The sequence below is a fragment of the Taudactylus pleione genome, unplaced genomic scaffold (assembly GCF_031769625.1).
Source record: "Taudactylus pleione unplaced genomic scaffold, aTauple2 ptg001314l, whole genome shotgun sequence".
Taxonomy (NCBI): Eukaryota; Metazoa; Chordata; class Amphibia; order Anura; family Myobatrachidae; genus Taudactylus; species Taudactylus pleione.
Window position 1 is genome coordinate 10,946,578 of NW_028285714.1, and position 12,888 is coordinate 10,959,465.

The 12,888-nt window shown below is 40.9% G+C and overlaps 2 protein-coding genes across 2 annotated transcripts in view; one reads left to right on the forward strand and one right to left on the reverse strand.

Annotated features, from left to right (window-relative positions):
• LOC148443245 (rap1 GTPase-GDP dissociation stimulator 1-A-like) overlaps positions 1-12,888 on the forward strand; it is a 154,657-nt gene that overhangs the window by 128,540 nt on the left and 13,229 nt on the right. Inside the window, exons 9-10 of the mRNA XM_088463084.1 lie at positions 3,486-3,620; positions 12,360-12,485. Of these exons, the coding sequence (XP_088319210.1) occupies positions 3,486-3,620; positions 12,360-12,485 (261 nt within the window). The remainder of the gene's footprint in view (positions 1-3,485; positions 3,621-12,359; positions 12,486-12,888) is intronic.
• TSPAN14 (tetraspanin 14) overlaps positions 1-12,888 on the reverse strand; it is a 114,128-nt gene that overhangs the window by 31,469 nt on the left and 69,771 nt on the right. The window lies entirely within an intron of this gene.

Genomic DNA, 12,888 nt, shown 5'->3' on the forward strand with positions numbered 1-12,888 from the left:
TGGGAATTGGTAATGGCTGCATTGTGTACATTACTGTACATACAGTGGCATAACTACAGAGTGTGCAGTTGCTATGGGGCCCGCTGCTTGTGGCAGGGGGGCAGAGTTCCAGCAAGCAAGATTATGTCAAAATAATTTTTATTATTTAAATAAAAGTTTATTTAATCCCACGGGTCTCACCGGGAGTCCCATACAGAGAAGAGACAGTGCCGCCAGCAGCAAGATCTCAAAGACTCGTGAGATGATGACATCATCATCTCACGAGTCCAGAAGCAGTGCAGGAGAAGCCCGCATTGGACAGACCAGACACCAAGACGCACTCTTGCTTCTGCTGACGCAGTTGAGTACAACCCGGCACCCCCTCCCCCAGTGCCTACCAGAGTCCCGACCGTAACATAGTCACCCTGCTCCCTCTGCTGCTGGTCAGAACTCGGACAGTTACAGGTGGACACCGAGTACACCCAGGCCCGCCACGTCCCCCCCAGTGCCAGCCAGACCATTTCAAACAATACACTCCCCTTCCTTGGGAGACTGAGGGGAGCCAGTGAGGTGCTACAGGGTGAGGGGAATTATATTAAAGCTGAATCGAATAAACAGAATTTTCCCATAGAAAATTCCAGAAAAGGGGGCATGGTGTTTATGGGGCTACACCTCAAAAGCTATAGGATGTACCAAGCTGAAAATTGGCATGGACGGGTAGAACTGTCACTCGGTGCTGCATGCGTAATTTCAGGTAAAAAAAAATAAATAAAAATGAGAATTTGGGAGTAATCTAAAGTTCCAATGGTCAGTTTTTTCTGCCACTTTCAGTTAGGACAACTTTTCTGCTGTAGTCTATGGGGGATTTTTGGGAGGGCATAAGTCAGGGTAGTGGGCGAATTTGCACTTGGGGTTTGTTTATTTAATTAGCTCTTGTTCCAGTATAGGGCATTTTGGGGTTCAGGTATTTGAAAAAGTTACAGTTTTTAAACTATTACCTCACAAATTCCCCATTATATAGATAGGGATCTTCAACTTGTTGTGCAGCCTCAGTAGATGGCCTCCAGCAGGGGGTGTACTCTGGCTTCACTTGGGTGCACAAAGATGGCTGTCCTTTGCGGGCGTTAGTGGAGGTGGGACCTGGGAGAGGTAGCGGACATTAGCGGCTGTTGGGTCTCGGCTTAGGTGCTGGCATTACTGGCAGCGGTGCGGACCTGGCTAAGGTGAGGGCAATAGCGGCAGCAGCAGGACCCAGCTTAGGTGCGGGCATTAACGGTGACAGTGTTGCCGGCAGGCCTGGATCTGAGAGGATCCAGTCCCTACCAGCCATTCTGCAGAGTTCAGCAGCGGTGCCCATTTCAAAAATGGAACCTAGGCACCATTTTTGCCGCGAGCCAATCATGGCACACAATGTTATCTCCCCGTCTCCTCGGCTGGCTTATATAAGCCAATGTGAGGCAGCAGCTTGGCAGTCCGATTCCGGGAAGGGAGCAGTGAAGACCTTCCGAAGAAAGCCGACGCCGGAAGTCTTAGTGGGAGGTGGTCATGCAAAAGAGCTCAAAGGCTGCTGCCCACTAGTTGAAGAGAACACCAGAAGCCCTGGGGTGGTGGCAGCCATGCAAAAGAGCTAATTGGCTGCCACCACCAGGTGAAGATGTCTGAAGCCCTGGCAGGTTGGCGCCCACCAGGCGAAGATGCCGGAAGCCCTGGGGTGACAGCGGCCCTGTAAAAGAGCTTAAAGGCCACCACCCCCAGGTGAAGATGCAGTAAAATAAACTATATTAAAGTGTTTTAGTGTTTATTTTATTTTAATATTTTAGTATTTGAGATAGTGAGTGTGCATGTATGTGTTAATAAACTTGTACTTTCATGGTGTGTGTGTAATGTCTTTTTGTTTATATTTCTTTAGCAGTGAAACTAATTGGACCAGCTGGCCCGTAATGCCCTGCATGCTTGTACGTGTGGTCTCCAAGTACCAGCATGCGGGGGAGGCTTGCTGGGACCTGTAGTTCTCCTGCAAAAAGACATTATTTCATATTTCTTTCCAATACACTATACACAATCAACCCGGCACCCACCGCTGTAGGGGTGCTGGGGATAGACCCGGGCTATCAGCCTAGGTCTGGAGTACCCTCAAGAGAGGGACCCCTTTTTATTGGGATGGTCCCCACCTGCCCAGGGATCCCCAGCATGGGCTGACTAGTGGTCAGGGGTAATGCTTTGGCTGAGGGACCCGGTGAAATGGTTCCCCTGGCTGTGACATAATTCCCCCGCTAGAAAGGGTCCAGTGCTGGTTCTGGATAATACTGGGGACCCTTACACTTTTTGTCCCCTGTATTCCCAAAACCAGGACCGGCTCAGCTGAGCTGAGTGCTAGTTGCGCTAAATAGAGGGAACCCCTACCTCCTTTGTCCCCTGTATTTTGGCAACCAGGACTGGCTCTGAAAAGCTCAGTGCTGGTTGTGCTAAAAACAGGGGACCTCTATTTCATTTATCCCCTGTATTTTCACAGCCAGAATCGGCTGTGAAAACCCCTGGGGCTGGTTGTGCTTTTGGGAGTAGGGGGGGAGGGGACAAGTGTATTCCCTATGAGCATACATCTGTGTATTAGCAGCTCCGCCATTTTGTGAGTGACAGCAATCTCACTCAGTGAGTGCTGAATCTGCAGTTAACCACAGGATGTGATGGCATACCAAATCTGTATTGCGCAAGGAACATGTCCATTAAAGTTTATTAAATTATTAACAGTACAATTGCATTTCTATATTGATTTTTACTGATTCAATTATTTATTCATTTATTGTAGTGATGTGTACATTGGATTAGTTCCACACCCACAAATAAGGGATTAAGAGATTCTTCCCAGCGCTGCGTTTTTTGGATATTGATTTGGGTCTTTTGCTGGCAACCTTTATCACAGCAGTTAGGTGTATCTGTCCCTCTATTTTTTATTTGTAATGTAAACCTCATTTTTACATATTGGTTTCCATAGCGCCATAGGTTATTTTCTTTCTTTTGCCATTTTGGAATAAGGCTGTAACATAACAAAATGTGGAAAAAGTGAAGCGCTGTGAATACTTTCCGGATGCACTATATACACACATACACATTTCTATATATGTATACACTTTGGCTGAGACCTGAGTTGGGGGAGCCCTTAAAAATTTTGCTATGGGGCCCACAAAGTTCTAGTTACACCCCTGTGTACATAAGTAAAGTTGCTCATTATAAATTGTACAGCTATCCCCTATTTGTTAGTGTAAGAGTGAAAGGACATGAGGGACTAACTGGTGAGTCCCAATAGCACCAACACAATGCCCTCCCTTTCTGGGACAATATCAGTTTGTGTGCTTACCTTACTTGCTGAAGCAACTTGAGTAGAAAGGCCGGTAAGTGTGTATCACATAAAGAAATGTTCTTGTAGGTGAGCTGTCTCAGGAATTTGGGACATCCATCCTTAATATAACCTATGCTTTCTTATTCTATAACTATTGTTTTTTTCTCAGACAGTAATTGTGTGCGGATGGTACAGCTGGGGGTAGTCCACAAACTTTTAGACCTGTTGGAAGAACATGTTGAGAATGGAGATGTTGCTGTACAACATGCTGCTCTCAGTGCACTACGCAACCTCGCCATACCAGGTAATGTAACACACTGTAAATCAAAGCAAATACAAATGCTACTTTCATTCAATATACAAGATGGAATAATAATTATTTGATCATTTAGGGCTCCATTTATTAATGATACTAATAATACCAGGTGCATATTTTGTTTAGCATCAGTGATAATTTTGAACAAGCCGCTGACATTTTACATCACTTACCTGTCCAGCGATGGTGCACTCTGCCCAGCTACCGGCAGCCTACCGCTGGAGCGATTGGTTGGTTACTAATGTGCATGCACAATGGCCAACTAAGGCCAGTAGGCTTTTGCTGGGTCTCCTTTACCAGTAATGAGAAAAGTATCTATAGGTGGCAGCCATAAGCGGTACAGTGATAAACAGCGGTAAATTAAGCTCATATACAGAATGGAACACATAACTCCCATTAGTGCATAACTCTGTTAGTGAGTGCTAAAGTGGTTATGTCTCGTTCTTAAATTGAGCCCTTATACTTGTAGACTCACATTGATTTTAAAATCTGAATCTTTTTCTATCAAAGCTGTAAAGCTGATGTTTCCTCAATATGGGCTCTCTGATAGCCGAAATGCTTTTCACTGGAAATTTGAAGTGTGCTACTATATGTAAATAGGCAAGAGAATATGCTCCAGCAAATACAGCTGCTAACAAGTTTATTGGTAAATCACAGAAATATGGTAGAATGAACTGAGAAACTAATAAATAACTTATGTAATGGAAAAAAACATGATTACAATTTACCTGCCTTTACAAAGTTATGTTTTTATTCACTTAGATCTTAACTGTATTTAATTTCCAGTGAGATTCCTAAGTTTAAAACGTTTACCTGGATATGTTCCTGTTTTCAGTACTGAGCAACTAAACATGTGCCACTTACAAAATTTTCTTATGAAGCATGCTTAATAAAAGTGTATAGTTAGTAGATAAGGGCATTTTAAATTAAATAGAATATAGGAAGCAAACATAAGACGATCGGGACGGGATGTAGTCAACTTCCCGGCAGACTCCCGACAGCCGGGATCCCTTACCCAACCCGATGGGGACTGTAGAGCTCCGAAGTCCACCAAGGCACTAGTATGTGTGACGTGTTTAAACTCACAGGCTTCGCAAAGAGGTGTCCCTTGAAATAATCTGTTGCCAAGTATGCATAACATTTTCAGACAGCAGCAAAGCTAATTACACACCAAGTGAACTGACAATCGCCACAATTTTTTTGTCAGTGGAAGGTCTTAATATCAGCAGTGCACACTATACAATTTAAATGAAAAAGCTGCCGACTTTCAGGCTCATAGATTGATCATTTACATATAACCGCCCACCAGGAGGATAACTTATGGGTAGTTTATAGAGAATGCACACGTACTACACAATATCAGGATGTTTTGACAGATATCTTCTGACAAGTCTAACCAATTCAATAATCGAAGCCAAGCATTTCTGAATGTTTTTGGACTGTTTTATTGGCATCATGGCAAAATGCTTTTGCTTACAGACTACACCAAAAAAAAACAGGGAGGACACTTGATGAGATTTGCAGGTCTACTGAAACATTGGATGGGCCAGGTACTGAGGGGAGCGTGACTGGTGAAGGGGGTGAATGTAAGCCCCATCATGGAGCAGTTCCAAAACTGTGCACTGCCACACCCAGAGGGGGGTATGGTCGTGGCATCATGGGGAGCATGGTTACATCTCCCATGCACTCTGGTGGACTATAGACAAGCCAGGGTACTTTGCATTGGCTCATTTCCTTCTCTGCACCTCTAGTGATTTGTTACGCATATCATCGCCCACCCGCACTGTGTGATGCCGTGATTCGATAACTGCACTGAAAGTTGCTTGCAACTGCCACTTGGACCTCCCATGTGGGAGATCCCAAAAGTTCACAAATATGTAGTAACAACACATAACAACTATTACACAATACTGTGCACTCCTGCTCCACATAAAGGGGTTTATTTAATAAAGTGCAGCATTGTTCTTAGATATAACTAACACATTGCAACCTATCTGATTTTCTCACTAGGTATTGCAATTTACAAACTTAAAGCAATAGCATGATTGATTGATATTGATTTATGCACATAACACTATTATCATATACATTCTAAAGAGTCTACGAATCTGGACATTCCTGAGTTACAGAAATGATCTAACCCAATGGTACAAAAGTTTGTAAAGTTAATCAATGAACTAAAAGTTATGATTACAAAATATAAAATGCGGTCTATAAACAAAAACTTCAAAGGATTTTGCCTCTGGAATGGAAGCGCATTCAATGATGCATTGCCGTATTGGCTGTTGACTATATCTAGAAATACAAATTCACAGCTTGTCTCCTACGCTTTGCATTTTCCCTTCCCAAATGCATAGTTGATACCTCCCCCTGTGTCTGATATTTTGAAGTGTTTACCACAGCACGGTTATAGAATGACATATTGAGCTGAAGTGAACATTACTTATGTAGTGGATTTCTACTTGGTATTCACGTTCTCTATGATAAATCTGAATAGCGTAATGTAATCTTGGACAGCACTTAATCCTAAAATACTTCTCACTACTAGCAGATTGTCTGGTACACTTGTCCCTGTAAATTCAGTTGCCTAGAGAAAGGGTTAAACATTTAATTTCTTGCAGAGACACATATAATGCTTTGGCGTAGAGCGCTTTCCATTTGTTAAACTCAATTTAGGGATTTGCATGTATTGATTCCAAAACATTTTTATTGAATTATTGTCAGGTTTTGAAATGCCCCCGAATCTATTAAAACGATGGAAGATGGGAGGGAAAGAAAAAACAAGCATTCGAAGAGATTTTTCTTCTTGTAATCGGAAAATGCTGTAAGCAGGAGCGTTAAGCGAGTCATCCATCATATCCAACATAGCAGAAGGACACATGCAATGTAATCCATCAATTACCTTATGAAGCGTGCATGAAAAATAATTACCAAATCCATGGCATTTTTTAATAATAGCACACTGCTCGTACAGACAAGCCTGGGAATCGTAGATATGAGGATATTTGCAGCAGGGGTCACTGCAGTAGAAAATTCACTTTCATTGTCCACATCATTTCAATAAAACAAGACGCACGACTTGCACCTGGCCAGTGGGTAAACTGTGGGGTTTTAAATATGGATTTTGCATTATGAGGAATTGACCACAGATAGAAGGTGCGTGCTATTGGCCTTTGTCTGTTCATGAACCAAATCATAACAAAAATCCAACCAAGACAAGCAATAAAACAAAAAGGGACTGAATTTTTAAATTGGAACAACTGTCAGATCAGTTTGTAATTTAAATGTGCACATTAGGATTTTTTTTAAGTCTTAAAAACAATACATCTATCAGTAGATATAACAGTGCACCTACAGTACAATGCTTTTCCTTTCTGCCCCATGTGCTGAGAACACAGGACTTCCAAATGAGTTTCTCCATTTTAATTAGCTATAGAAACAAAATGTGTAACCGGGGACTGGGGACGAGCTGCAGATCATTACAAATTATTTCCCCCTGAGCATGATTGCTTGATAACAAAACAGACCTAATTTAAAGTCATTTTGGAACACAACAATAAAAGCAGATTCCTTAATTGCATCATTTTAAACCTGTTTCAAGTTGTCTGGAAATAATCTTAGACCAAGCTCTAATCAATGCATGTAACTACACTGGCTTACATGTATATTAATATATGGAGATGGAAATCTATCGTGAGGCACCTTTTAGTCTTTAATTTGGTTATGCATGCCACAGGAGACTAAATTCCACCTTAAGGCAATGTTATTCTATATTTAAATAACTTTTGATAATTTGCAAACTGGTAGCCGTGCACTGCACCCTTACATTCTATCAATCAAAGGGAGTTTTTTGGGGGGGGAATAATTTATAACTGTATATCCTGCTTAACATTTATAGATATAGTGAAATTACTGCCTGGCTATTTTGTGATATTAAAGTATACACAAAGTGTCAGAACTTAGTATAACTTAACATTACTCATCAAAAGAAAATCTGTTTTAAAGTGAAATGTGTTATAGAACCATGAAAAGACAAACTTTAAAATGGAATACACATTGTATAGTCAACATTTTTTTTTTTTTGCATAATGCATTTAGTCTATACGGACATATTTATACCAAACAAATGAAGTATTTTAAGAACCATAGCAGAGACATAAATGCAATTGTCCACATGCTAAATTATGCAACAAGTAAATATTATAATTGTTTCCCACCAAATACAGTGTTACGTGCTAGAAAATGCACAATATGATACTAACAGCTGCAGTTATCTGAGTACACAGAAGTGCATGGCATTTTATACTGCTCCAATGCACTTATGTTATTGTCGGAACATATACTTTAACATTCCCTTTTTTATATTGGTAGATTAGTCCATGAAATGAACATTTATTTGGGTGAAAAAACAGGATGATTTTGCTGAAAACAAACACCAAAACATAGTGATGTATTTGGAAACAAATCCAAAATATGGGGTGGTTCATTTATCTGTATATAAACTGTAATGCAGACCTGCTGACTGCATGCGCTTTCTTGGTATCCTATTATTCGATAATCTTGTTACCTACTCGCACTTTTCACACACTTTACCCTCTTCTTTAGCTTTTTTGACCATGCCATCAGGCTGGGAATCTCCACTATGTACATGTAAGATTATTGCACATGCTTTAGGCGTGTAAGGGGGTGACTACAATTGCAAGCCTGCTGTGGTGCTGGTGTAGTCGGGCAGTTACCTCTCTCCACTCACTCTCACCTTCAGGGCAACAAATCGATATACTCTCATTAACAGTCCTGGAACAAAGGCCAGACTCTACGGTGTAGATGATAATCCTACTCATGGATCCTGGAAAGAAAAACAAGCGTTAAACCTGGATGACTTTCACTGGGATCAGAGGATTGTCATCACTGGCACTTTTGGCCTCAGATATGGTTACACCACAGTGCCAAGCACCAGGGTGCAACCCAAAGAAATACACCTGAAGGGATGAGAGGTGGGGATAATGCACAACACAATTAAACTTACCTGACATATTCTTGCCATGTTGAATAACACAAAATGACTTCCTACCCGCATGGCTGTAATACTGACTTATTTCCCTAACATGTGCCAGCCACAACAAATTGACTACATCTCCTCACATCAGACCCTAATGGTAGCTGAACCAGTGAACAACAACAATCACAAGGCTGTAGTGCACTTCCTATCACTCTATAACTATACTCCCCGACAATGCATTCCCACCAACAATGTAGTAGTACAAACAAGGCAATAGCACAAACAATGAAATAGAATATTTTCCCCTTCAAACAAAGAACACAAGCAGCATATACAACACACTCCTACCAATGTGGCCTCCTACACATCTAATGTAGAACCGAATGCCTGTAGAAACTAAGGCTTAGTGCCTGCCTTATCCATGGGAGCAAAGAGTCCTACTCAGGGACGAATGCCCTTAGCGCCTCTATCGCCGCCTAAACTGGGACTGGTACAATTCCTATAGGGCCTAGTGACCCAGGCCTGGGGACAGCTACCCAGGAATAAAAAAATCCTATAGGGCCTAATGCACGTCTACAGCACCCACCACCGTTGCTTGAGGGCCATGCCGGGTCCTGCAAGCATTGGCTGACGTGCCGGGAGCTCTTAGTACATATCGCCATGCTTATGGTCACAAGGAGAACCTGCTACAGGGGTATGCTTAGTCTCCAACCAGCACTGCACTGGATACAGGGCATGCATAGCACGCTAGCACCCCCTACATGAGAATAACACCACCACCTTCTCTTCTTCACATCCCACCTTGAAGTTTATTAGAATATCTTATCTCACTAAACAAAATCACTTCTTTGCACATGCTCAAGTACTTGACCATTTGGCAGCACAAATGGACATGCTGGAATAAATAAAATGAAAACAATATGTGCTCTAACCTTATTCAAACACGTCTATAAATGTAGAATTCACCAACTGACTGGTAATTTCTTAAGTGAAGATTAAGGGCCTGAGTCAGAGCAGCACACAATGCCGATATGCACCCAAACGGCCAGAGTTTTTTCTTAAGCGCGTGCATCAGAGTTGCACTTCGCATTAATCCCAGTTTGGGGAGTGGCTAAAAATACACAAGGGGATGTTGCGTACAAAATGCCGAACCACTCACAAGAGGCCATACTCAGACAGGGAAACTGCACCTGACATAGGGCTGGTACAAGTTTCAATGGTCAACCTATCATGTGTCTAAAGACAGACCAGACGGTAATGCAGCATCTATAGATGCTGAGAGTGAGCTTCTCAGTCCATGTACATAGAGACGCATGGATGTACACCATGGAAGGGTTTTGTAGAGACATTAGCATAAATATGCAGATGGAACGGTTGCAAATCCTGCATCCAAGTCTGAATCAGGCCTAAATGTCTAATTTTTTAAATTTCGTTAGATAATGTTATTTTTATAGCAGCAAAGACGACATTCCATTCTAAGAAGCTGTAATTTATTGACGGTGGAGGGCTTTTGTCCACTTTGACGGGATGTATCATGCATCGCAAATTACATGTGATACATTCCTCCACTTATCACACGCATAGCGGCATTTATAACATTCCATTCTGGAAGTCTGCGTAATAAAGCCCATAGGCTCCTATAGGCAACACCATCTATAGATTGGGTTGTCCATCGGATACAAGCTCCAGAGGGTTTAGCTTTCCGGAACTTGAAACACATGGGGATTGCGGCAATCCTTCAAAAACAGCAGTTCTCCATTTTCCCTTCAATTCAAACAACGTAACAATGTATTTGCGCTGTAATTATGTATGGTCTTTTTTCTTTTTTTTGTGTTGATAATACTAAAAAAAATATTAGGTTTTATACTTTTGTATAAAAACATGTAGGAGACAGCAACTTATTAACGAACCATGCATTTACGTGTAATTCTACATAAAACTGTAGCAACCAATTTGACATTTATTTGCATTGTTTGTCTTGTGTTACATACGTAAAAGGTAACTGCTGATTGGTTGCTATAGTTTAATGCTATCGCAATTAAGTGCACTGTTATTAAACACATTTCACTGAGTTACCTGCGCTCAGCAGGGAGCTATTACTGGTCATGGCTGGTTGCTTCTAATACAACAGAGATATAATTTTTACTCCCATTCTCCACTCCCAAATGTCTGCGAAGAAAGCAAAGTACTTCTTTTTGGCACACTTATGTGAGTGTATTATCCCACAGTAATTAAAAAGATGTAGATTAGTAATAGAAAAGCAAAGTAAGGGCACTACATCTAAATAGCTGGAGAACATAAGTACATGCATCCCAACAATCAAACATGCAAAATTGGGACACAGTAAGCAATGCTATGGATCCACACTATAACACCCATAATAAAAGTCTCCTTAATTTTTTTTTTTAAACAATTTTTATTGATAGGTTTGCAAGTAACATAAATAGTGCACATCTGGGTTGTATACATTTATACAATACATAATCTTCAACAATTATAAAACATTTGAAACATCACAGATATATCAAACCATGTCATCATCAGGGTCAATATAAGTCTCCTTAATTTAATGTACAAGCATTAGACTGTAGTTCTATTTTCGTCATAAAATTATTCATTATCTACCTTTACATACTTCGGGAGACAATGGGGCTGATGGTGTAAGGGGTGGACACGTCCACATGGCACTGGCCACACCCACACAGCGCTGGTCACAGCTCTTCTTTTTACAAAAGGCACCTTTGTTGTTATGTTATAACAATAGAAGATTCTAAAGAATTTAATTTTTAGATTATATAATAGCTATTGAAATATTAAAATATCAACTTTTTTGTAGCAGTGTAAAAAACAAAAAAATAATAAATCACATTTCTTAATAAGGTGAGCAGTTAAATTATATCTATCTGTTACTCCTTAATGTTTTACTTTCTTCATTTTGAGCCAAGGAATTACCCTAATTTTTGCATAAGCCACATTTTCTTTGAGGTCCACGATATGGGACACTTGTGAGCAGTGGGGCTGCAGAGCAGTTCAAAATGCAAATAGGGGAGTCACACTAACTGTCATTTCACACAAAGCCAAACATCACTGGCTGAGACTCACTGGCAGTTGGTGTGACTCCCCTATTTTAAATTTTGAACCGTGCTGCAGCCAGGGCCGGATTGAGGGCCACATGGGCCTGGAGCTGAAAATGATTAAGGGCCTATTTTGAAAAGCAGATGAGGTGTGACCAGTGCTGTGTGGTGTGGCCAGAGCCACATGGGCATATACACCCGCTATAATCTCAACACCAATATCTCCGTAAATATGTAAAAGAATAAAAACTCTATTTTGTGAGGTAACTAGAAATACAATTTTACTACTTATGATTTATGGCTGACCATGTGGACAGCAGATGGTCAGTCAACATCATGCTGTCATGATGATGGGCCTATTTTTATTTGGAGGCCTGGAGCTGTAGCTCCATCCGCCCCATTGTTAATCTGGCCCTGGCTGCAGCCCTTCCCCCCTCTGGAGCCTCCACTGCTTGTGAGATATGAGAGTATGGGCCATATATATCGAGGTCTCTCTAAAGAAGCACTGTTTTACCTTAATTCCTATGCATTCCTTTTCAACTACTTACCTTATTGTAAATGAATAGTAATAATACGAAAAACATAGTAAAGTACCTTTTATGAGCATATTGTACGACGTTTTCATTTAGTTTATTTAATGTGTCTTGTTCTCAGTGATGAACAAAGTGAAAATGCTGGAGGAAGGAGTGGCAGATAGAATTCAGATGCTGCTGAGATCCGAGATGCCGCCAGTTCAGTTCAAGCTTCTGGGGACTTTAAGGATGCTGACTGATGGCCAAGGTATAGATAGAAGTGGGTCAAACTGCGTCTATGTGTTTGGAGACATTAAATCCGCAACAGAATTACAAATTCAATGTATATTTTCTGTGCTGCACACTGTGTATTCTATGAAAATAGTGGTCCAAAAAAAGGAGGGTTTTAAAGCAAATGTTTTTCTTTATACAGTATGATGAGGTCAGAATGTATTTGATGACGATTTGTACATATTTTCATTACAGCGTTTACAAAAAAAATTCAAGTTTCAGGGTTTTTTTTTCTTTAAATATTTCTAATTGTCAGTTTCATCCCATCTCATCTGCTAATGTTACAATGACTAGACACTGTTGGGGCAATGACACTGTTGGCGATATGTACACACACATCATTGAGAATTACGGTACCCAAGCAGTGCACATTCTCTTAT